At 48.3% G+C, this 25529-nt stretch overlaps 1 protein-coding gene across 2 annotated transcripts in view; it reads left to right on the top strand.

Moving 5' to 3' along the window:
* Window positions 1-25529, top strand: part of RNF216 (ring finger protein 216) — a 75196-nt gene that overhangs the window by 40865 nt on the left and 8802 nt on the right. For both annotated transcript variants that reach the window (XM_014936641.1, XM_014936639.1), the window contains 2 exons: window positions 17848-17945; window positions 20432-20654. In XM_014936641.1, the coding sequence (XP_014792127.1) occupies window positions 17848-17945; window positions 20432-20654 (321 nt within the window). The remainder of the gene's footprint in view (window positions 1-17847; window positions 17946-20431; window positions 20655-25529) is intronic.

The following is a 25529-nucleotide window of genomic DNA, read 5'->3' as shown; positions in this document are numbered from 1 at the left end:
AAAACTCGGGTTTCTCCTGTCACTGAACCGATGCATGTGGGCGTGTGGGAAGGTCCTGCTCTGGGTTCTTCTCTGTGCCTTTCTGTTTGTGACTCTTCACTTAGCATTCGATACAGATGTTTATGCATATACTTAGAAAAGACTGGTCTGAAAATAAACTCCTCTTCACCGCACTCCAGCTCCCGCTTTATATTTTAAGACTCTTTATTCCCTCATAGTAATTTTCCAAGTGGATTAGCACAGGTCACCGAGGCATCCGCACCAGTAAAATACAGCGAGATGTTCCTGTCATTTCCTGGAACACTCCAGCTCTCCGCCCCATTGCTTATCAACCCGCACTCCAGTAATCCTAATAGCCGTGTCGTAGCAAGATTAACAGAAAATCCAGGCAAATATTTATGGTTCCCTTCAAGGTATGTGTGAAACTGAGCATGTGAAGTGGGGTGGATGCTTTATGAAGAGAGGGTTGGAAACCGTGCTCACGTGGGCTGTGAGAAGGGATTCTGCCAAGCTGGGGAAGCAGCGATGCTGCTGTGGTGTTAATGAGGGTGCAGGAAGAGATGCAGGGTGTTAGTGAGGGTGCAGGGGGGGGACACAGTGGCCGGGCAGCCTCCATGTGTAGCATCCCCCAGGTGAGGATGGGGAGAACAGCAGCTACAGCTCCCAAAAGGAAAAAAGGGGTGCCAAGGACCAGCACTTTAGTTGCCCTCAGTGCTCTGGCAGCATCGTTTAGCAGCTCGGTAATGAGAGAAAGGAGAAGAAACGTAGAGGAAAAGCAGAGGAGGAACAGCTTGAGGCTGGAAGAAGGAAGCAGAAGAGCTATACAGCAAGGTGGCATGTAGTTAAATGCCTGGGGAGGCAGTATTGGCTGGGAAGTGATAGTTTTGATCATGATAGAGATGGGTTCCTCTCTCTCTGTGTGGCTGTGTAGGTTTCTGGAGCTTGGGGAGCTTCATGAGAGGACTAATGAGGTTTGGCTTCCTCCCCCAGGGTACAGCGAGTCCCAAGGTGATGGGGTGCCAGACTCCAGTCTAGCTAATGGTGAGGATACTTTCCTAGCTTTAAAATCTCTGTGCTCATAAAGAGGTTTAAACTAAGATTTTTTTTTAATAGCAGTATGTCAACACTGACCGGACCCGTGCACTTGGGGGCTGCTGTGGAGGAAAATGTAGTGAGGAGCGTGGTGGGTGCTGTGGTTCAGCTCAAGTCTGGCAGAGACCAATCTCCCAAGGGGAGAGCTGGAAAAAACAGAAGGAAACTCTTTCTAGCTGTAGCCCTAAATTCTAGGAAATATCCATCATGTTGTTAGCGTGCTATAGTCAAAGAATGCTTTGTGCCTGGTGAAGGCCATGGTAATCGCCAAGGCTTACAAATACTGTCTCCTCTTTCCCAGAGCAGAAAAAGAAGCAGGATTCTTTGTAATTTGTGTGGGTTTGGGGCGTTTTATTGTGCATCAGCTGCAGAGCTGTGACACCAGAGGGAGCGAGTGAGCCTGGAATAGTTGCTTTCAACAAAAACCAGCAGCAAATAATCACAGCCTTTGCAAGAGGTAAATTAAAACCATCTCCAGCCTGGGAAACATGCACAGCTCAGCATCTTTCCTCCATAAATATTTCCCTGCTGTTCCATCTTTGTAACCCCTTCGGAGCCCAGCAGCTGTGCTCTTCCCTGATAGCAATGAGCCTTCTCCTCACCGTGTGCTCCCCGTGTGGCAGAGATTTTGACCTGTTCTGCCAGACCTTACTGGCCTGCAGAAGTCAAGAATAGGATTGGTATGAAACCAGTGTGGCCTTGCTGCATGGCACAGGGCAGCCTGGCAGCCCTCTGGAGCGGTTGTTAGCACTGGAGCAGTAGATTCAGTCATTTCCTTAGCAACCCTCAGGGTGTTTTTATTGCTAAAGCAACGCTTTGGCTTCGGAGGAGGTGGGTCTCACTGTTTTCTGTCACCCCCCCTTTAAATGTGGGGGTTGTCCAGGCTTTGCACGCTCATCGGGAGCAGTCAAGCAGCTGGAAGTGTGGGTGTTTAAAAAAAAAAAAAGTTGTGTTATCAAAGCTGAGTCCCAGGCAGATGATGTTCTTTTCCACCCTATCTCAATGGCATCGCATCCTTGTCTGCACAGGGATCTACGAGGCTGTACGTGGGATTGTGCTCCGAGGAAGCTGAGAGGAAGCTGCCGTAAGAGGGCTCCAGAGCCCTGCTCTTGAATACATCGCTTTGTGGAGCGATCTTTCCCTTTTCCTTCCCCAGTATGTCCAAGCTGCCTTTGCAAAACCCTCTTACACCTGCTTTAAATATTTTATTGCGTTGCTCTGACTGGTCATGAACCTGGTCTCTTCATTTTAAGCAGCATAGTTGTACGTACAACTATAAATGTTGTACTACTAAAGCTTATTTCATTGTCTGAATAGGGAAATTTGACTTAGTACCGCTCCTTCCCTTCTCCTGCTGCAACTCTACCCCCTGTTCTAGCTGTGTCAGCACAGCTGTGGGGAGAGGAGGCCTGAGACCACTCGGAGGGGCTCCCTTCATCTGTATGCAACGTGCTGCCTGCCCGTCTGGTAACAAACACAATGAGACTCAGGGCTGGGGTTTGGGGCAGGGGAGGGGGAGTTGTGTTGCCATGACAATACAAATTGCAAGGGATGACTCTTCAGAGAAAAGGCATCACGTTTTTCAAAGGAGAAAAGAAGAAAGAAAGAAAAAAAAAAAGTGTAAAATAATAGCAGTTGAAATATGGTGTGGATTCTAGCTTCAAGTAGATGCTGCTTCCTAGAAAAACGTGGGGCTGTAGGTGCTAATTCTGGAAATGTTCACCCCCTCGGGGTGTTGAGGGAGCATTAAGAAGATCATGCAGGAGCCAGGCATCCTATGAGTAAGCGTCCAGCAAGTTTTCCATGCAAATATTTGGCCGTGCAGTAATGAGTTCCAGTAATAGCTGGCTGCTGACTGGCTCCATGGGGGATGCTGGGCGAGCGGGGACCGTGCGCTGATAGCGTGCTCACCAGTGAAGATACAGCTGCCAGTCTGGTACGTCAGGCATGGTGCAGATGGCCAACTATTTATATTTCTGTTGTGCCTGGAGCAGATTCCTCCCTCTTACCGCTGTCTGGGGGAAAGTAAATGTCCCCTGGAAGCCAGAAGCCATAAGAGTGTATTTACAGGAAAGATAGTGCAGTCCAATAGAGCTTGTCCTGCTCTAGGGGCTTTTTAGGAATCTCCTTGTTGATCCTGTTAAGTGGAACATTTTTAATCCCACTGTGAATCCATGTTAGAAACCAGTTTTGTTTTCAAGCATGGCCAGAGTAAGATCTGTTTCTACTTTGACCTGGTACCTTGCTGTAAGCTTGTCCCTTTTTAACATAGACTCCAAAGACCACCGTAAAACAGGGTTTATTTTTAGCTGTCGTTTTCCCAAAATTGTTCACGAGGAGAAACTAAACTTATCCAGTTGCCTGTAATTCAAGATGTGTGCTGATTGCACTGGTGTCACAGCCTGTTGTGTCTTGTGAAGCACAAATAGAAATTCCAAGGAAGGACGGGATAATTAGAAGCAATCCACTGATTCTTGTGACTGTATAAAAATAACAGGACATTTTAAGGATGAGTTATTTTTAGCAGCCTCATGTCAAAAAAAGTTTTGTGAGGTTTGGCATCTGAAATCGGTAAAATGAGGTATTGTACCTGGACTTTTTTCCTGTACTTTTTGTTTTTCTTTTGACTCTGAGGGTGCTGTAGATCTTGCTTCATAAAATAAATTGGCTTTGGAACTGGTTGTGGTAGGTGACACAGCCCACTGGCTTCCTTACAAGGGGACACCAGGTTTAGTAGTGGGACCCGTAACTGGCCAAACGCTTTGTGGGCAGTGAAGATCTGATTTAAGAAGAATATGGTTTGAACAATACGCCCAAAGAAACCTTGCAGCCTGAAGCTGTGCGATGTCTATCTGATCTCTGTTCAATTTTGGTGGTTTATTGTGTCTTGGGAGGGTAACTTTTTCTTTCTGTTCACCTCTCATGTAACGAGACTCTCCCCTAAGACAGGGTGTTTTTCAGGCTTGTTCTGAAAAGCAGCTCTTCCAAGGGAGAGGTTCCAGATTGGTGGCCAAAACCAAAAAATGAAGCTTTTGTGAGTTTTCTGTTACAGTATATCCTCTTTGTACTCCTGAAAAGTCAAGTAGTGGTATTTATATATTAAAAAATGGAGGAGAGGGTTGAGGGTCTCAATAGCTGCTCGCGCTGGCTGCCAGGCAGGATCTGACCCACCACACACGACCGTTTCCCAGAGGTGCTCAGTTGTAGCATGTGTGTTACCAAAGTGTGTGTGTGTTTACGCACCTGAACAAGGCAAAATGAAATTAAAGATAGATACTGGGTGCTGTGTTGGTGGCACTTAGGCTGGAGAGCAATTGGTGACGTTTGGGAGCTGCAGAGAGTGAAGCAGCTCATCCTAAGGTGTGGTGTGGGACAGAGCAGTATTTCCTTCAGTATAAAGGGGAAGGACACAGATCCTTTAGTGTTGTCTGGGCTCCCTCATGAAAGTCTTCTGGTTTGAGAGGCTGGGGGGGATGCACCAGTCATGCATGTGGGGACCACGGTAGGGAAGAAGCTTAGAGACATTGTGAGTACAAAGCGCTGATTCTTTGACTTCCTCTAAAATGCCTTTTTAACATAAAGCTCTAAGTGTGCCGTTTCCTCAGTAAAAGCGACCTCCCCCCAAAAAAACTGTACTAGATGATGCCTCGGGATCTTACCGTGCCCTCCGAGCATCACGCTGTCTTTTCTCCCCAGATGGAGCTGTGCAGACATCAGCTCCCTTCGTAGGACTCGACAAACTGAAACTCGGGTTCATTTTGGCTTCTGGAGCCGTAATCAGATTTGTGGTTTCCACTCAATACTGCTGCATTGTTTTCTGTGATTCTGAAAGTGAAACCGGCGCCAAACAAAAACGAAATTGTCCCCGTCAGCTTTTGCTGTTGATGCATCTGAAATGCAAGGTGTAAAGTGCTGATGGCAACCAGGGAGGATTTTAAGTGCAGGGCCCTTTTGGCCTTGGTCTTTGTGTGAGTGGGTCTAAGTACGGCTGTGCTTAATGGTGCAAAGGTAAGAGAATACTTTTTTCATTTAAAAAAAAAAAAAAGATGCATCTGAAATGCAAGGTGTAAAGTGCTGATGGCAACCAGGGAGGATTTTAAGTGCAGGGCCCTTTTGGCCTTGGTCTTTGTGTGAGTGGGTCTAAGTACGGCTGTGCTTAATGGTGCAAAGGTAAGAGAATACTTTTTTCATTTAAAAAAAAAAAAGCTTAAAAGCAAAGTTGCTGTTCCTGAATGAAACGGCTTCTGACTGCTCTTATTTTTTGATTGAGCGTTTGAGCTCAGGAATTGGGAATAAAACCTGATGGAAGAAACTTAGGGCTTTAAGTAAACATAAACACGCCCCAGCTTAGAGGCCAAACGTGTTACGGTTTTAAATGAAATTCTTAGCTTCTTGGGCATCATTTTCCAGCAGATGCACACATAGAGTTACATGGAAGGGAGCAGATTGGGGTCTCCTGGTGTGATGATGCATCGTGCATCTGCATCTCCCCCACGGAGGCGTCCTGGACCACGGACAGGAGCCCAGGGCTGAGCTCCCTGAACGATTCATCGTGCATCTGCATCTCCCCCACGGAGGCTTCCCAGATCACGGACGGGAGCCCAGGGCTGAGCTCCCTGAATGATGCCCAACTCTGCCTCTTTGCCACTGTCTCTTTTTTTTTGTTTCCCTCCCCTTTTGTCTCCCTTTAAAAGGAGACATCTGTGCTCCTCGGCAGTCTGGTGTCATTGCCCATGTGCATCCCTGGCGGAAGCGGGAGGAAAAACCCTTTAATCCTTACGGGGGGGATGGCAGTGGCCTCTGGTGTTTCCGGAGTTTTAAGGAAGTCGCTGAAGTTCCTCTTTGTTGACTCCCCTCCACAGAAATGTGACAGATGGGTCTTTTCCTTTTAAGGCCAATAACGCTGCTTTCCCTTTGCAATAAAATCCTGGTCAGAAGTGGAAGCGAGAAGTCGGGCAGGGGGAAGGGGCTGGTCTTACCAGCTCCAAATGGGTGGGGATGTGATTTGCGACATAGTAAATTCTAGGCTAAAATAAACCAAGTTACAACATCTACCCGGAGGTGCTGGTTTTGTTTGCTTCAGGGGTGCCTTAGATATTTTTTTTTCAGTCTTGTTGCTTAAGACAGCAATTAAGAATTGTGACTCTCCTTAATTTCGTGGGGAGAAGTTGATCTGGTCCGAAGCCAGGATGGTTTTGAGATAGTCTGATTGAGTCTAGATAACTCTGATTGAATCCAGGTCAGCACAGGAAGACAATACCCAATTCTTTTTGACAATCGCCTTCCCTCCTTCAAAATGTCTTGGCCTCTTCTGGATGTCTCAGAATAGTTTTCTTCCTGGACCCTAAAAAGCCATTTTCCACAGCAGTTAATGTGGTCTTTGTGCCTGACACTTGGCACGGGTTTCACTCATTAGCTGAGAACAGGTAATATCCCTCTGGGTGGTAATTGCCCATAGTGTTGGTAAGCCAAAAGCCAGCTCTGTCAGCCAATAATGTCTTTTACAAATCATCCGTGGCTGCGAATGGTTCGATGAATTTGAACCTTAAAAGTATTTTTCTAATAAAGTGACTCTCCTTTTCCTTGCTACGAAGTGATTCATATCCTGTTTCACGACGTTAATGCAAATGGCTGGTTTGGCAATGGGTTAAACTGCTCGATTTTAAGTGGTACAGCTCGTGTTTCTCCCCTGTAAAACCTGTTGGCTGCCGCTTTAGTTTCAGTTCTTATTGAGCACTTGAGCTCTGAAATTAAGAGAGGGGGAAAGAGTAACTGGTTTGGAGAGTCTGCTGTGATGTTCCCAGGACTGTCCAGGAGCCTCCTTGGTTTCCAGTAGCCGCTGGCCTAAGCAAAATGGTTTATTTATGGGCTCTTTCCTCTGGCAGGCAGCTGAAAGACCGTTCTTACCCTGGTCCAGCTGGTTGCTACTTCCCTTCTTGCCCCTTTGAACAAACGAATGGGATGTTCAAAGAGAGCAGTGGACGTGGGCTCACACAGCCATCTCAATGTGTTATGGATCTGGTGTTTAATTCCAGCACCGTTTCCAGTTGTGGGTGTACGGTTGGGGCTTCTCTTTTGGAGAAAGGTGCTTCAAAGGTCTCTGTTCTTTGACTAGAGAAAGGGCAGCAGATTTGCTGACATGGGCAGCCTCTTCCCCAGGGTTACTCGTTGGTCAGTAGGAGCTAAACATTTCCCCATATGTTTCCCCACTCTTTGGAAATGGGTTTCAGTAGCATCCGCATATTCTTCAACTCTTTTAACGATGGTGTGTTTATGATCACTTTTTTTTTTCCCTTCCTCTCCTAATCTTTACAATAGGTATTCCAGGAAAATGAGGACAGGGTCTGGAAGCTGCTCTAAGGCTGGGGAAATGGCCGAGACCAGTCCTGTTTCTAAATATTTAACTCGTGCTGCCGAAATTGTTGATTTAATCTTTTGGTATCACACACTCTGTATTTTTGTCTGTGATTCGTACCCCTCTGAGGGTATCGTACTAAATCCTTTTGGAGGAACTGCATGTACAGCTTAACTTCATAATCCATCCTTTTGATAAGGTAACCCCCAAAGCTCCAGCCTTGATCCTTACCTACACTCAGCCATACCAAAGCACTCCCTATTTGCAGTTCTTTTAATTTTTTTCTTATCATATGAGTGTAGGAGGAGGGAAATGGTCTGTGTGCAGTGAAGGTGACCAGTGGATCCTCACCTTGCAACAGGAGCTGGGGTTCTCAGTGTCCCGGGGTGGTAGGAGGGCTTTCCTTCTCCTGAACCAATTGATTCTCCCCTCAAAAACTGATAGGATGTGAAATACTCTGGATTGTTTTGCCGTTATGGTTGGGTCGTGGCGGGATCACAGAACATTGTTTTGCCGTTATGGTTGGGTCGTGGCGGAATCACAGAACAGTTAGAGTGGGAAGGGAACTTAAAGATAATCTAGTTCCAACCCCCTGCCCTGGGCAGGGACACCTCCCACCAGACCAGGTTGCTCCAAGCCCCATCCAGCCTGGTCTTGAACCCCTCCAGGGATGGGGCAGCCACAGCTTCTCTGGGCAAGTGACTGCTGGGTCTCAAAGGGGTCCCTGGAGACGAGATGGCTTGTGCTTTTTTTTTTGGCTTTTACAGGAAAGATGCCTGCAACATCTCTGGTTTGTTGACAAGTCATGCCATGCACTTAGTTGAACACCGCACTTAATGCGACTTGTTTGGGTGCTGAAGGTGGGGGGAGAAGAGGGGAACTGGTCCTTCTGATCAGTGTTTGGAAGCGTAACAGAAAGGGAACTGCTTGCCTTTAGGATTTCACAACGCCAAGGGTTGCAGCGTGCTCTTCCTGTCTCACTTCTGTTGCGATGGGCTGCCTCCTGCGTGGCACTGGGACCTCGCGAGCATTTCGGGGTTCAAGGTGTTGTTTTCGGTCTCGTTTTCCCTGCCTCTTGCTGGGTCTCACGTGGTTGTGGGGAAGGGAGCCTGTCCTGCTGGGTTACCAGCTTTTGTTTCGGAGCTGGTGCAGATGGAGAGGCTTCCCTTGGAATTGCTAACTCAATTTCCATGAGTTTAGCTCATCAACGCCCGCAGATCCGAGGTGGTCTTCCTCTTCTTCCAGAGTGTTCCTAAGCCCCAGATTTTTCTGTGAATATTTAAAAAAAAAAAAGTTAATTGAAAGGGATTATATGATTTAAAGGAAAATTAAATTACAGATTAAACAACTCTTCTAATTAGAGGACAAATATGTCCTGAGTTAACCCTTGTTTGGCAGGATGTTGCAGCACCAGGGTTACCATCCTGCCCCTGTGGGGGTTAAGGCAGCTGATCAGCTTTGGTCAAGATTAGACTGAGCTGGGGGTAAGCGGGCACTTTGATGGCTTGGGATTGCTGTATCCCCTCTGCCATCCTCACTGCCAGGCTGGTGGGTTTGGGGGGGGTGTGCTGGGTGTTCCTCTGTTACTCCAAAGCCTCAAGGTATGGTCCTGCCTGCAAAATACCCCCTATTCATTCACCACCTGCGGGGATGTGACAGTGTCTACCTGGCAAGGGCTGAAGCTGGTGTTTTTCCCCTGATGTACTTCGGGTAAGAAATACTTTTGGTCACTGCAGCCTGTGCCTGATGCTTTTGGACATCACTTGTCTCCCTGCATCTCCTTCCCGGTGTCCATCTGCTCCCCGCAGCCCTGGGGAGGCACGTTTTATCCACCGAAGCTGAGGGGTCAAACAGCCTTAGCAGGGCTTGAAAAACTGTCCCCAAATTGCAGTCTTGAGGCTTCTTGCCACCTCTGCACCAAAGAGAAAACCAGGCCCAGCTGGTGTTAGGTGGGCTCAAGGGTGCCTGATACGAGAGGGAATGGAAACATCATCTGGGGGTTCTGAAAGAGGAATCAGTGAGTTGTGGGCACATCTATTTCCCTGATTAGTTTTCAGTACTTTGCCTTTTTTATGTTTTGTTTTTGGTGCATACTCATTTGATCGATATCTTTTTATTACTACGTTTTACTATTTTGAACAGGCATCTGAACAGCTCTTGTGGTGCAGGAGGAAATCCAGTGCTGGAGCTTCAAGTGTAAACTCCATCACGCTGCATTTCTTGGTGGTTTTGGCTTTTTAACACTTCATGCAGCGTTCTTTCTCGCCGGGAAGTTTCATCAGGCTGCTGGTACAGGCTTTGGTTTTACCATTAGCTTATTTTAGCATAGCAAATGAGCTGCAGATGACTCACTGTCACGTTGGTGAATTTGGAAGATGGAGGTTAGCAGTTCAGAGGGCCATTTTCAGTCTAAAAGTATTGTAGGCCGTAAGTATTGTAGCTATAAATACTGTATTTACAAGGCTGGCTGCTGTGGTCAGGGGCTGCAAAGCTCTGCCCTCTCGCTCTCTGCACAGAGCTCTCCTGGGGAGCAGCAGGTAAGAGGTAACTCAGCACCACATAAGCATTAAAACAATAAATCATCTGAACTTCTGAGATTTTAAGGAGGCCAGGTATCGCTTCGCTTTCATTTTTCTTTATCTTTGCGAGTTCCCCAACTTTTTTATTTATTTTTGGTTTACTATGGCTAGTTTAAAGCTAGGAGTACCCTACTTTGGGGTTTTCCCCTCATTTGGGTTTAATTTCCATGGCAAAGCAAGCTCTTCTTGCCCAGTTTCTGAGGCTATATTTGTAGCTAGACTAAAGCTATTTTCCAGCATAACTGCTCTGCCTAGTTCACCTTTTCCCATCCCTTGCTGGTGTTATAACGACCAGGAGTGTTACCTTCTGCTGTAGGTAGAGAATATGATTAAAAAGGCTCTAAATTGTAAATGAAGTGCCTTAATGCTGCTAAATTACCATCAAAATTGCCATATTGCAGAGCCTCATTAAAAGTGGTCGTAGGTGTGTTACATAAACTGTTGATGGAGGAGAGGACATCTATAACCGAGCTCCTCCTGTGATCCTTTCGTAATACAATAAATCTGGGAGACTGTAGGGGGAGAGAGAACCACAAGAAAAACAGGGCAGACCTGGAGGAGGTTTTCTCCAGCTCCTGCCACCCAAAGCCCTGGGGAGGGATTTGTGTCTGGGGCGGGGTGAGGTAGGGGGGGGATTTGTTTAGCGTGTGGTGGTGTAAGAGGGAAGTTTCAAAATTAACTTCAGTAATTGTTCCTCCTCTCGGTCTTACAATGCATCGTTAGCAGGTTCCTCTGTAAATAAGATATATTAGTTTTGTTAAGCCTTAACCTTCTTGATGTTGTTGGGTGCGACCCCTTGAGTAACCTTCCAGAGTTATCCTTTGAAAATCAGGGTGCTTGTCTTGATATCTAAATCCGTTCCTCTCCTAAGGTCTCTATTGTGTGCAGCAGGTCCACAGTTGTTTAGCCCTGCTAGATCCATCAGAGTTCCAGCTATTGGAAGCAGCATCCCTTTTTGTGTGAGGTTGTGTGTGGGATTACAGGGATAACCTCTTAGATCTCAGCTGAGTGGAGTAAAGTAATCTGCAGTGGGGGGAGAGGCAGGAGGGTCAGCTGCTGAGTGCTTTGAACTCAGCTGGGATTTAATTATTTACCTTGGCTGGGAGGGCATATAGCTATTGTCTTCCAACAGACCTAAAAACTGAGTAACTACTTCAGATGTGCTTCCAGTAGCAGGTACAGAATTTCTATTAACTTTCTGCCCTGGGAAGGAGCAATACGACCTCAGATATACTGATTTAGACAACATCTTTGGTGTGAGGTCTGTGTTTAAGCCGCCTTAATAAAGTGACCAAGCAGTGGTTTCCTCTGCCTGCGCTTCAGGGTGACTCGGGTTGGTGGGTGACCACATCTGGGTAGGTCACCAAGCCCATCCACCCTGGCTGTATCCCATATTCCTGGTGTGCTGAGCTGGAGAGATGCTGTGTGTGTGACATCAGTCTGCTCAGGGTAGGGGACTGCCTTCTGAAAAGTGTTATTTTAGGGTAGAAATCTTATCCTTATGAGAAACTTCTCCATTTAGGGGAGGGGATCCTGGTGCGATGAACTTGTCATGCAAATACTCCGGCTGCTGACCTGCTGCCTGCAACTTTTGATAGGTTCCTCACATTTCTGGAGCTTGAGAGGAAGCAGCTTTGAACCAAAAATAATTCTCCAAAACGTCCCTAAACCACCCTAAGTTTTGTACAAGTTCAAATTAAATCATGACCCTTCTCAGTGAAAGAGCTGTTTCTCTTACTCCAGTTACACTATGGTACACGAGGATGAGATCAGTGAGCAATTTCTTGTGCTGGCGTGGTTTCTAGATTAAATCATGACCCTTCTCAGTGAAAGAGCTGTTTCTCTTACTCCAGTTACACTATGGTACACGAGGATGAGATCAGTGAGCAATTTCTTGTGCTGGCGTGGTTTCTACCTCTGACCAGCCGTAGGGTGATAGTGATGCTGAGCAGCACTTCGTGCATGAAACTGCAGATATTTTTGCTCTATAGGTTTCTAACCACTGGACCAGAACCAGCAGCTCATCTGGCCTTTTAAAGTCAAGCTCTGGGGAGGGGAAAAGCTTGCTTTGGTTTTTGGTCTCTGTGTTTCAGGAACTTCTGAATTACAGATATGAGATAGTCCTACTGACGTAGGCAAGCCTGGGGTGGGAGTTACTGTGTGTTTCTGGTTCTCAGATCCTAATGTAGATGACCCAAACTTCTGGAGGAGCTGGCCTGCCAGCATGTTCCTGGAAGCCAAAGGGCATTGCCCATCTCCAGTGTCTTAAAGATGGAGAGGGAGTACAATGTGCTTAATTTAACAAAACATGGAAACAGGTGGCATTGGTTGGGGTCATCATTTTTGGTAACGGGGTTTAATATATGGCCATAAAAGCTTTAATCAACCCTCCTGGTGTTTGTTGGATATAAGGCATATTTTTCTCACCCGGCTTTTTAACTCTCCATCACTTGTAGCTCTCTACATTTACACCCTGGCTCGTTTTTACAGCCCAGTCCAAGGCCTGTGCCTTTGATTTATCTCTTCCTGCATCCTAAAATAAATCATGGCAGTGCTAAGAAGAGGAAACTGGAGTTTTTCCTGGGTTTCTCTCAGCCCGGGAGCTGCGCTGTGACCGGTGGCCGCTGAGCGGCAGCGCTGCCCGGGGAACAGCCCAGCTGGGGGGGGGGCAGCAAACCCACCCAGCACCCATCTCCTCCCAGCCCCTCACTCCTTACCCCCTCGCCCATCCGAGGCAGGGTGGTCCTTTCTCCACGCTGCGTGGATTTTGTGCATTTGGGAGTTGGTACCTGCTGCCTGTCTCGCCTGTTCCACGCGGCAGTTCATGCTGGAAGGAGCATCCTCCCTACTGGGAAGCTGGGTACCTGTGGAGTTGGGGTCCCACTTCCCTGTGCTGGGCATCTGTGCATCTCTAAAGAGGGTCTCTCGCCAAACTGGATTGTCTTGGACTGGATTAGAGCCTCTTTATCCTAGCTTAACGTATAGGAAATCCCAGAAACAGCCCTGAAGGAGTTTGCTCGTGAGAGCTTATCCGTGCTTAGGGGTTGCATTCATTTAGCTACTTCTGCATCCATTTTTAGTTAAGGGCAGCGCAGCTTTAGGGACAGTGGAGACTTTGTGGGGAAGGAAGACTGTGTGGTTCTTTGTTTTCCCATTAACTTGGTCTGCTTGGGAATTGCAGCCCTTTAATTAAACCAGTGCAGTATGGACTGGCCCCGAGGTGCTATTCTGAGCCTATTGCATTCACATCTGCTTTTGGGTAAAACTTGGCCCGTTTGAGGTTAGCCTGCACTATTGTCTGTCTAAGAGCAGGAAGAACCAGAAGAATCAATCACTTGGGGGCACACAGCGCGCACCGAAGGGACACACGGTGTGTTTTACCTCCCTCTCCCTCCCGACAGCCATCGTGTGCCATCGGCAGAGACCGGGGGAGCCGGCAACTCGCCCTTCCTGGGGGACGTGGGGAGCCACGCGGCGCAAGGATTTAATTAACCAGCATATGGAGAGCTAAGGCGAGTGCTGGACCCCGCTCAGAGCCACCACTGAGAGCTGGAAGGCGGTGATGACAGCCCAGTCCCTCCCCTGCTGGTGTTTTAAGCTGAGCTTCCCCTCCTCCCTTTTGAGTTTTGCTGGTAAAAGGCTTGGTGTAAACTCCTCCAGAAGAAGCGGGCAGGCAGGAATGCCGTGGGCAGCGATCTGTGCCCGTCATCTGATGTTTTTGTCCCTGTGGCATTTGTTTGGGTTGAAACCAGGGAAGTTAGTGCATCTGCATCGCCGGCAGCGTGTACAACAGCCCCACTGTCGCCAAAAGGACACGGAGACTGGCAGGGACAAGTCAGTTATTTGGGTTCCCCCCCCACCCCAACCAAGGGCTGGACCTTGCAGAGTTATTTTTAACAAGATGGCAGAGTGAAAAAATGTTTAGGTTGTCCCTTAAAACTGTATAATCCACTGCGAGTGCCAGTAGAAGCGCTGAGGAAGGCAGTAGGTTCGTGTAAAACGTTCCCATCTCTACCTTCATTAGGTGCAGGGACAATTAACAAGGAGGTTTAAGGCTTGTGATGCCTGTGCTAAAAGCAAGCTGCTGGCCCTGAGCACAGAAAGCTGTGTATCCGCACCGCTGACCCTGGGAACAAAGGATCCTCCTGAACCCAAACATGTTTGTGTTAATCCCGGCTGCTTCCTGGCGGGCAGCGAGAGGAAACGGAGCCACTACCTCTAACAGATGTACAGTGAGGAGATTACAGTGTGCGATTAAACACCCTCTCCATCACATCCTCCCCTCCGCCGGCCCAGCCCGGCGCATTAATGGCCTGTCCCAGGCTGCCTGCCAAGCTCGGGCAGATGTAAGAGGCAGCAGATACTTCATCTCCCGCCTCCGGGCCTGCTTCGGAGCCGTTGGCGAATGCCAAGGCTTCTGCAAACACCCTGCCCCTCACACCAAAAGCCTTCACTGCCTTCCCTGGACCTGCCTGCGAGGAGGAGTGGGCTGGGGAGGAGACATATGGAGTTCACACCATCCAGAAATAATTAATTTAACTGAAAAGCTGTTAAAACTAAACCAAAACGTGCTTTCCCGTGTCAGGTATCCCTACATGAGTAGGCCAGGGTTTGCTGGTGGACAAGATGCTGGAGGAGACATTGGGCAAGGTCTTGGCTTGGGTAGATGGACTCGCTTCTCAGCTGGTAGGTTTGGAGTAGAAGATTGCTGGGCTGGGAAGGACTCGTTTTCCCTCTTTGTGTGGGTTTAGGTGCTGCCAGTCTTAGTGCCAAGTGCTGCTCTTACAATAGAAATCATCTAGGCTGCTTGCAAAAAACCAGCAATCCTACTGTCTGTTTAGGTTAATTAATATGGTAATGGCAGAGTATGTTTCTTTATCGAACAAAAAGCTATTTCTAAAATAAAAGAACCCCCTGTGGAAATTGTAGAGATCAGAATTGTCACCATGTGAGACGTGCAAAACCCTCATCAGCCAAGCAGGTTGGCTTCGAATAAGAGTTAAAAATTTAAAAAGGTCACTTTTCTTTCCTGGGGCGAAGGCTGGGAGCTCAGTTATGGCACTGGAGCAGTTGCCTTTGTCTGCACCGTGGGCTTCCTCCCTGTGTTTGTGCAAAGAGGTTCCTGTAACTGCTGACAACGTGCCATTGTTGTGGGTAGAACAAGGAGAGAAGCCACATTGAGTTCTTCTAATGGCACTAGAATTGTCCATTTTTTCCCCTGCCTCTGTTCTGGTGAGGACGTGGCTTGGTCAGAAGCAGCACCAGGTGACACTGGGAGTTGGGAAGCCACGGGGGCATCTTCATGGGGTGTGTTGCCCATGGGTTTGCAGTTCTCTGTAGCCAATGCGTCTTGGGAGGGATGATAGGATGAGGGGTAATGGTTTTAAACTGAAAGAGGGAAGATTCAGATTAGATATCAAGAAGAAATTCTTCACTCTGAGGGTGGTGAGGCACTGGCCCAGGTTGCCCAAAGAAGCTGTGGCTGCCCCATCCCTGGAGGGGTTCAAGGCCAGGCTGGATGGGGCTTTGAGCAACTTGGTCTGGTGGGAGGTGTCCCTGCCCAGGGCAGGGGCGTTGGAACAAGGTGATCATTAAGGTTCCTTCCAATGTGAACCATTCTGTGATCCCAGAAATGCCCACAGCTGCGGTAGCACTCGCTGTGGGGCAGTCACAGCAAGCTGGAGAACCCCATACCTGTCTCATGCCATCCCAGCACATTTGGGAATCTGCTTCCGTGCCTCTTCCTTTCTCCTGGGTGTAGGAGACATACTTTGGCAAATAGCAGCAGCCTCAACTCTGGGTGGGGAGCAGGGAGAAGGTTGTTTTTTTAAAGAGCTGCACCAAGGAGAACGAGGACGATGGCAGTAACAAAAGGCAAAAGGGAATGACTTGGTAGGGAAGTCTAAGCAGCCCCATCTGCTTTGGAAGGGCATCGTTTCTAATTCGGCAGCGAAGGAGGCTCCTGGAGTTAAGTAATTGGGAATAGTAGGCTCCTGGCTGGAAAGTGTGCCAACCCTTCTGGCAAAAAGCTGTTAAATCTTTGTTGCTGGCGTGTGAAAGTGGTTCTGTGTGGCAGGGCTCCAAAGGCTGGTTTTAACCCTTGATGGATGTGAAAACAAATCCCAAACCTACAGCGCTTTTGGTTTGGGGCTGGCATGTGGCCTGGTGTCAGGAATAAAAGGGGAAAGGTGGGTCCTCATCCAGGTACGTGAACGGCTCCAAATCTGGTCCTCCCGTGCCAATAACAGACAGACCTGGCCTGGAAACAACCGTTCACAAAATGGTGCCTGTTTTAACAGCTTTAGCAGGAAAACACAGGGTACGATGAATGATTCATGAGGATCAATAGAACCAAGGCATTTAACGCCCCTTAAAGCCGGTGTCTGACTGCCAACGGGTGCATTTGCAAGGTGAGAGATCACAAAATCCTTTGCTGAGCTTCTGGGACATGGTCACACGCTCGTCTCTCCTTTTACTACAGCCTGCAAACGTGTCCGGCTTCCCAGCCGGGACGAGGAGCCTTTAATTCTCCAGATGAAAGCACAAGCTGTAACGCATCTCCCAGCGAGCACATAAATACAAACCAGTCAACATTTTGCACCCCCTCCCAGGGGTGGCTTCCTTGGAAGCTTTGGTCTTCGTCCTGTTTGTCTGATTCGCGATCAAAAGAGTTTTGCTGCCTACGTGTGTTTTTAAGCAGTTGTTTGTATCGTATCTCGTATAAACGGCCAATTTCTTCATTAAAATTAACTGGAGGTAATGCAATCAGAAAAGATCTGTCTCTGCAGTCGGTGTCTTTCTCTAAGAGTGTCACCAGAGCTGGGCTAAAGCTCTTCTGGGACCTTCTTTGGTGTGGAGGGGATGAGGATGCTTCACAGCCATACGGGTTTTCCTGCCAGGGGGAGAAAGTTGGATTTTTAAAAGCCTGAGCCCCAGCCATCCTGAAGATGAAACAGTTGGATTGTGAAACGTGTACTTTTTCCAAGTTTGATTTGGATGTTTTCTAATCTTCCTCAAATTAAAGGAAAAATCTCTTGTTTGACCCAAAACAAAATGATGTTTTCTTTGGCTAGCCGAGCGAGAAAATCAGCTCTAACTCTAGTCTTAGTCCAAGTTCCTTGCCAATAGTTGCCTCCTCAGCTCTCCTGCTCCACACAGCTTTACCAGTCCCAGATTAAAGCCTCTTTGCTACACACTTTACAAGAACAGTAGGGTTCAGTCACTCTCTCTAAGTTTAGTTCAGCCATTCTGGTTAAATTCGTAAATATTTGTTCGTGTTCCACCTCTGGTTTATGGACAGGTGTCCACATCCTGTGTTTTTAATCTGTTTACTCACAGAAACTGCTGTAACTTTATTTTGTGAGGTTTTAGAAAGCATAACATGGATTTGCTTGTATGCACGGGGGAGCAGAGGTTTTGAGGCAGCTGCGAGGCTTCCATCGCTGCTGAATTAGAAGCTCTTTGTGTGAAGGGGGAGGATTTGGGTCTGGAAACAGATGAACTTGATGTCCTTTAGCACCGTGGTTTTATCTCTGGAGACTCCTTGGGGAGGTAACCAGAGAATGTGGTGGTAGTTCTGTGAGTTTTAGGTGAACTCAGATTTACGGACTCATTTTGTACCTCGGTTCTTTTACCTTGGAAAATCCTTGGCTCTTTGTCTTGACAGACTCATTCTGGGTGGAGGACAGGTCTCTCTCTACCATCCTCAACTGAGAACTTGCAGCATTTTGCAGGGGGAAGAGAGGAGAATTTTTCCAACTCCTAATGCTGTTAGCAGTGTGCTGGGTCTTCTCTTTCTTTAATACCTATCATCTTCCTTAGGAAACGTGTCGGAAGTGCCAGGGGCTGTGGAAGGAGCACATGAACCTCACCTGTGAGCAGCTGGCTGAGAAGGATGACATCAAATACAGGACATCCATGTGAGTAAACCCCACAACCAGGCAAAAATGGGGAGGTGAATGAACTGGTAATAGCAAAACACTCTGGTTTGAAGGGGGGTGAGAAACCCCTCTGTTCTTGTGACTCGCAGAGACCCCAAAGTTCTGCTGGGTATCACTACCTTCTGTCAGGGGGGCACTAGGGACCTCAAAGCTGAGGGGTCAGGAGGCACCCAGGATGGGATTTCTTTCCGCGAAAGATACTTGGCAGCAGATCCAGCTGGTAATTCGAGGACGTGGGAGAGTTGTCACCAGACCAGCCTGTTCCTCTGGCTGGCCCAGCGTCTCGCAGGCTGGCACCTGGTCCTTCTCGGAGGTGAGAAACCCCCATCAGTGTTGCTTCAGGGGGCAGAAGGGAGGTGTTGCTCAGAGGCAGGGAAGTGCATTGACTCACAGCAAGTCATTATTGCCCTTTGAAAACCTAGACTGGTGACGAAGCGTGCTTTGCTCAGCTTCTACATTCTGGTTTTGTGGGGGGGGATGTGTTTTCTTACAGAACCTTGTCTCTGTTTCTAACCAGTTTGTAGAAATCATTACAGAATGGAGTCACATTTTTAAATACTCAGGTGTAAATCTTGAATGTTTCCCTAAAATCTTATGAAGATTCGTCTCTCTCATTGCTACAGTAAATGACAAAGTCCTCTGCCTTTAGGAAATAAGGGAAGGTTCATCCATGGAGCTGCATGTCTGGGGCAGTGGAATGGGACTTGCCAGTGTTGCCCAATCCTTTCCCCTCTGATTTAGAGTCTGTCTGGCATGAGGAGAGGCTGGAAAGCTCCACTGCTGGGAGCCTGAATGACTGTTGCTTGCTCATCCCGCAGTCCCTAATTCAAAACAAAATCTTATTACATGTTTGATATGACTTTTTCTCTCTGCCACTCCTTTCCCTGTAGGAAAGAGGGGTGAGAGGGAGGAGGAACGAGTTGTCATGTCCCTAATAAGGAAAAATTAGTTCAAAACCATTAGTAGGAAAGTTGCTGTGGATAGATGAGTCTTGCTGCCTGATACAATAAAAGCTTCCTTTTGAAGCCCTGAGTAAGGAAAGGGAAGCACAGCTGGAGTTCAGGGCAAACTTCCTGCCTTGCTCAAAGTTTCCTAAAAAAAAAATCCTCTGTATCAGCAGCATCCTGTTGAGTAGCAGAGGGAAGAGCAGCTGCAGCTCAGAGGAAAGTCAGCCTCGAGTCGGGGTTTGGGTTTTTTTTTTTGTCTCTATTTTTAGCTTATCTCCCAACGCCTGGGTGTAGGTCAGGCCAGGTGTGACTGCGGGGGAGTTTTGGGAAGCTGGAAGGCGGCTGGATTTCTCACCTCACCATTCCCAGCTCCTCCAGTTGCGCTGTGGGAGCAGTTTGTGGGGCTGTGCCGTGGCCCCGTTTGCTGCTGTGATCCTCCCCTGAAGTCCCTCCCTGTCATCTCCCAGACATATGTGGACTTTGCAGGTCGGCTGAAGCAGTTGGGTGGAGATGCTTGGCGAAGGGAGATCGTTCCCCACTGCCAAAGGATTCTGCTTCTCTCCGTGAAAACACACTCTCTTTACTCTTCTGTCATCAGATTTCACTTCTAGGTTGTGAATTAAATTGTAACGTGATCTCCAGCGGTCAGAAAATTGGCCCTTAGGATGACAACTTATATTCTTAAGTCTTTTAATTAAGTGACCGAGGCTTTCCTCCATTTCTGTGCCAAAACAGTGCTGCCACGAGCTGAGCCTTGGCGCTGGAGCGTGTGTCGCTGCCAGGGTGTCTCGTGGGGACAGGGACTGGGCTTTGGCCTGGATTCCCATTTGTGCTCCGTTGGAGTCAAACCCCTCTCTTGAACCTTAAAGCTGTGACTTCTGGAAAATGTATGGCGGGAAGCTTAAGAGAAGAGGGAAAGCCCAGTCTCTGTGGGGAAAGATGTGATTATTTTTCAGTTACTGATTTCAATTTAACAAAAACCAAATAAATCTGGAGTGTAGCAGCCAGGGTTGGGGGGAAAAAAAAAAATATATATATATATAGTCATGGCAACTTTGTAGCCGGAGCAACAGGCAGACATAAAACTAGCTGGCAGATGACAGCCAAGGGTTTGCTTTTCCTGAACTTTATCTCCCGAGCTGTATTTCTCTGCAGCCAAGTCAAGCATCCGTGTGCCCTTTGGCCCTTCGACTTACGGCTTAAATTCCTCCCAAGCCAGAGCCTGGCGCTGCCGGCGTCTTGGCTCGCATGGAAACCGGGATGGGGTCTGCAGAATGCAGCCACTGATTGACTTTCCTTCACTTAATTTGTTCTTGAGTCGCCGTGGGTTGGCTCCAAGTGGAGCTGAGCCCAGACCTCCTTGGAACAGCGGTGGACCATGGGGATGGCGTAGGAGGAGAGATGCTGGGAAAGGGGGGGGTTAAAGCATCACTGGGGTAGTGTAATAGTAATTTTACCGCAGGCTGGTGACTGCAAACATCCCTTCTCTTAATTCTTCTCCCTCCTCTTGCCTTGCAGAGAAGAGAAGATGACAGCTGCCCGAATTAGAAAATGCCACAAATGTGGGACCGGCCTAATTAAGTCAGAGGGTTGTAACCGCATGTCCTGCCGGTGCGGTGCCCAGATGTGCTACCTCTGCCGGGCTGCCATCAACGGCTACGACCACTTCTGCCAACACCCCCGCTCGCCCGGGGCTCCCTGCCAGGACTGTGCAAAGTGCTCTCTCTGGACGGATCCCACAGTAAGTAACGAAGGACTTTTGTGAATGATTCCCTCCCCCATCTCCATTCCCGCTCCACGCCAGCGCGTTGAAGTACGCGCCTTCCACCAGAGGAAAACGGCTGGGTTTAGACAGCTCGACTCTTTTTTTTCCTTTCCCAAGGCAGCTAAAAACCACACTGGAAGCCTGCATCGGCACAGAGTCACATCTGACCACAACTTGGAAGGAACTGGTTGTTGCTTTAGGGAAAAACAGCTCCTGTTAGACGAGGGCTTTGTTTGGAAGCGCTCGGAGAGCCGTTCTGGGGGAGCGGGGCTTGTGGAAGGAGCTGGTGTGGGGAGTGTGTGCTGGTGGCAGGCACTGAGATTATTGGGACTCGTTCCTAATTGTGCAGCTGAGATGCTTTGCCTCTGGAGGCAAGGGAAGTCGTCTTGGTGGTTGGATCATCTGCTCGTTCTGAGAGCAGAGAGAGGGAGAAACCTCCTCGGAACAAGGGTCCAAAGTCACGGTTGGGTCCATTCTCACAGCTGTTACCAACAGCTGCAAGGGGAGAACTGAGGCACGGCCTGAGCCGTAAGGGGAAGCTCCAGTAACTTAATACAGCTCGTGGCTGTGCCAAGCCTGGGAAAACCTAGTGCAGCATCTCTGTAAATAGAGGTCTTGGACACCAGCAATCCGGAAGGCGCGTAGGTGGGAGCGGGAGTTGAATTTCCTGATTTCAGCAACCAGTGGGGCAACGTGAATGTGGATCTGCCTTCCCAGGGCTTGGCTTGGCTGAGCTTTGTTTTTCCCAACGTGTCTTTATCTCAGACTGCTGCAGCTTCCCGGAGCCTGGTTCCAGCCCCTCTCTCTCCAGGTGATATGAGCAACCCTGTGTTTCTGTGAAGCCAAGGAAAAGCCACTCTAAATCTCTCCCTCCTCCCCACAGGCTCTTGGGGATCTCCCAGCAGGATCCCAATCGCTGTAAACTTCCTACTCCTCTCCTCGCCTGCCTTTATTCCCTCCCATCAATCCCGAGGTGTTAAACTAAGCAGAGACACCTCCTCCTTGGCACCCCTGTGGTGTTTCCAACACCTGGCTGTTGCCTTCCCTGGATTCCTGTCCCACTCCTCCCCCTTTTCCAGCAGGATGTGAGACTCAGGGGTCAGCAACGCTGGTGTCCTTTGTTCCCGTCAGGCTGCTGATTGTGCTGGGCGATGGCATTTGTTCAGAGCCAGAGAAAACATGAGGCCTCTCAAAAAGCTCGTACTGTACTTTAAAATAAATAAATAAATAGGCAGCACAAAGAGGGCACTGTCACCAGGCCCTTTCCAGCTCTCTAATTAACCAATGTTGTGGCAAAGAAAAATTTCCCACCGTCAGCACAGAGCTGGCACTGCCTGCTATATTTTTTTTTTCTTTATTTTTCTTTTTTTTTTTCCCCTTGTGGATGACGGAGCAGTGGTGGGCTGGGGAGTTGAAGCTGGGTGACTGACCTCGCTGCGGTGCAGAGAACAAGGAAAAGCCACTCTAAATCTCTCCCTCCTCCCCACAGGCTCTTGGGGATCTCCCAGCAGGATCCCAATCGCTGTAAACTTCCTACTCCTCTCCTCGCCTGCCTTTATTCCCTCCCATCAATCCCGAGGTGTTAAACTAAGCAGAGACACCTCCTCCTTGGCACCCCTGTGGTGTTTCCAACACCTGGCTGTTGCCTTCCCTGGATTCCTGTCCCACTCCTCCCCCTTTTCCAGCAGGATGTGAGACTCAGGGGTCAGCAACGCTGGTGTCCTTTGTTCCCGTCAGGCTGCTGATTGTGCTGGGCGATGGCATTTGTTCAGAGCCAGAGAAAACATGAGGCCTCTCAAAAAGCTCGTACTGTACTTTAAAATAAATAAATAAATAGGCAGCACAAAGAGGGCACTGTCACCAGGCCCTTTCCAGCTCTCTAATTAACCAATGTTGTGGCAAAGAAAAATTTCCCACCGTCAGCACAGAGCTGGCACTGCCTGCTATATTTTTTTTTTCTTTATTTTTCTTTTTTTTTTTCCCCTTGTGGATGACGGAGCACTGGTGGGCTGGGGAGTTGAAGTTGGGTGACTGACCTCGCTGCAGTGCAAAGAGTAACGTGAAGAACCATTGGCTTCTAAGGCTGAAATGATGGATACCTCTGTGTGTTGTCCCCCTTCATAAGAGGCTTAGGGACACTAACCTGGTCCCACCTGGGTGATCTGCACTCTCATGCGGGATATAAGCAGGAGTTTATATGATGGGTGTGAAGGAGGGCCACAAAAATGATCAGAAGGAGATACCTCTGTGTGTTGTCCCCCTTCATAAGAGGCTTAGGGACACTAACCTGGTCCCACCTGGGTGATCTGCACTCTCATGCGGGATATAAGCAGGAGTTTATATGATGGGTGTGAAGGAGGGCCACAAAAATGATCAGAAGGAATGGAACCACCTCTCCTGTGAGGACAGGCTGAGGGAGTTGGGGTTTTCCAGCCTGGAGAAGAGAAGGCTCCAGAGAGACCTTGTTGCAGCCTTTCAGTACTTAAAGGGAGCCTGCAGGAAAGGTGGGGATGGACTTTTTATCAGGGTCTGTTGCGGCTTGTTGCAGCCTTTCAGTACTTAAAGGGAGGCTGCAGGAAAGGTGGGGATGGACTTTTATCAGGGTCTGTTGTGATAGGACCGAGGGGTAATGGCTTTAAACTAAAAGAGGGAAGATCCAGCCTAAATACAAGGAAGAAATTTTTTACAATGAGGGTGATGAAACCCTGGCCCAGGTTGCCCAGAGAGGTGGTGGATGCCCCATCCCTGGAAACATTCCAGGTTGACTTGGACAGGGCTCTGAGCAACCTGACCCTAGTTGAAGATGTCCCTGTTCACTGCAGGGGAATTGGGCTAGGTGACCTTTAAAGGTCCCTTCTGACCCAAACTGTTCTATGAGTCTGTTCTAAGGAGGGAAGCAAATATGACTCTTGACGTGGTATGAAAGAGCAAAAGGCCATTGTATCAGTGGTGTCTTGTCCTTTGTCAGGGATGATGCCCATCCAAGGGATTACCCCATCCCACCTCTGCTGCCTGCTGCAGTTAAGGCAAAAATCAGGTTTCTTTAAAATAGGGAACCTTTGTTCTTTTCCAAACGTTTAACGTTTTCCGAGTCTGAAACGATTCTTGCGGAAGTATAAGCAAACCTATTCATCAGCTTGGGTTAAAAACAAATTAAAGGCAGTCCTCTAGGAACTGCAGCATCTGTTAGTCTTTGTCTCGAGTGATCTTGAGAGAGTAAAGCAGACGCTTCGAAATTTCCCATAATATAAGGTTAGTTAAAACCTTCTCCCTGCGCTGTAATCAGGCTCGAGCCTAATTTAAAAGTCTTGCTGCATTATTTGCTGGCTCCAAGACAAGCTGCAAATCAGGCTGTGGTCAGCAGCTCCCAGGCTGGCGGGCAGTAATCGCTTAATCACCGCGCTTCTTCTCCGGCTAATCGGTGCCCTGCGCCCCTGGAGAAGGGACCAACACGGGCCAGGAGCTCTTGGCACTAAGATGCTTGGCCAAAAGTCCTCGTGTGCCTTTTCCTCCAGCCCGTGCTGGTTTTGGCTCCTCTCCCCCGGGCGCCGCTGGCCGCAGGAGGGGCTGATGCAATAATTGCCAGGGACAAAGCTTGGGGACACGGCAGTGAGATTTGGCTCGGCAAACAGCAGGCTCCAGCACGTGGGGGGGTTGTGTTTTCCCCTGATTTTTAAATATCTGTAGGAAACCTGAGGCTGATTGTGTGCGTTTTCACCGGTTTCTACAAATCCCCTGATGCCATTTGACTGATGCAAATTCTGACTCTTTGGATAAACCGGGTTCTGCTCTCGCGTGTATTATTTTTAATTTAATACTCATCTCTGGGCTATCAGTAATACTGCGTAGCGGCTTTTTTTTTGGGCTTTAAAGTTTAAGATGTTTTCAGTAAACTCATAAAACGCTCCCAAATGCCCATCATTAAAGTTCAAAGCAGAAAACTAATCATTATAAGGTGTTTGCAATTATCCCTCCTCCTGGCGTTATAAACAGATGATGTTGAGCGAAGGCTGTGTAAAACTTCAAATGCATTAAGGAAATGCATGCCTTTAGGATTCGGGGTGGGAAGCACCCCTACATTTAGGGTGTTGGTTGTATTTTTTTTTTTTTTTTACCGTGTTATAAAATGCCTTAATCACAAGCATACGCTTAACCCGCCGTATTCCCAGAAAGCCATCAAGAAGGGAATGCCTGGTGCTAAAATAACTCTGCCTTTCTCCAAAATGCCAGTGTGTGCTTCGTCCCCATTCCTGCCCCCTCCTCCTCCTTTTTCCTGCAGCGCTGCGGATGCCCCGTTCCAGTTCCAGCACATCCCTCTTTCATCCCCTGCTTCCTGCTGCAGGGAGGAACACGCCGGAGACAGCCCGTGCCTGCTCTTGCTCAGCCTCTCCCCAGCTGATCTGGGAATGATTTGAAACAAAAAAAAAACCTCTTTAGTCTTCTGGAAGCCTCCGTCGTGAAAGAAAAAAAAAAAAAAAAATCATTTCAAGTTGATTAGGAACTGCTGCGGCCACACGTACGTGGAAAAAGCCAGCAGTAAAAAGCCAGGAAGGGGGGAGGCAGTTTTGGGGAAGGCACTTTCTAAATTCAGGGGAGGGGTTGCGCAGCCCAGAAATAGTTACCAGGTTTCTTGTTTTCCCTCTTTCAGGAGGCGGGCAGCCCTTTTCCCCTGACACTTAATAATTAAAGATAACGAGAAGCACAGCAGATAAAACCAGAGCTTTCAAAAGCTTTGTGGATGGCACTTTTGTTCTGGGCAGAGGAGGCTTTATTGGGGGGGGGGGTGTGGTGTGTGGGTGTCTCTATGGGATTTGGGGGGCTTTCATCTCCTTTCGTGCGGGATTTTCTTCT

Source organism: Calidris pugnax, unplaced genomic scaffold (genome assembly GCF_001431845.1).
Source record: "Calidris pugnax isolate Ruff unplaced genomic scaffold, ASM143184v1 scaffold17, whole genome shotgun sequence".
Taxonomy (NCBI): domain Eukaryota; kingdom Metazoa; phylum Chordata; class Aves; order Charadriiformes; family Scolopacidae; genus Calidris; species Calidris pugnax.
This window is presented reverse-complemented; position numbering and strand designations above follow the sequence as displayed.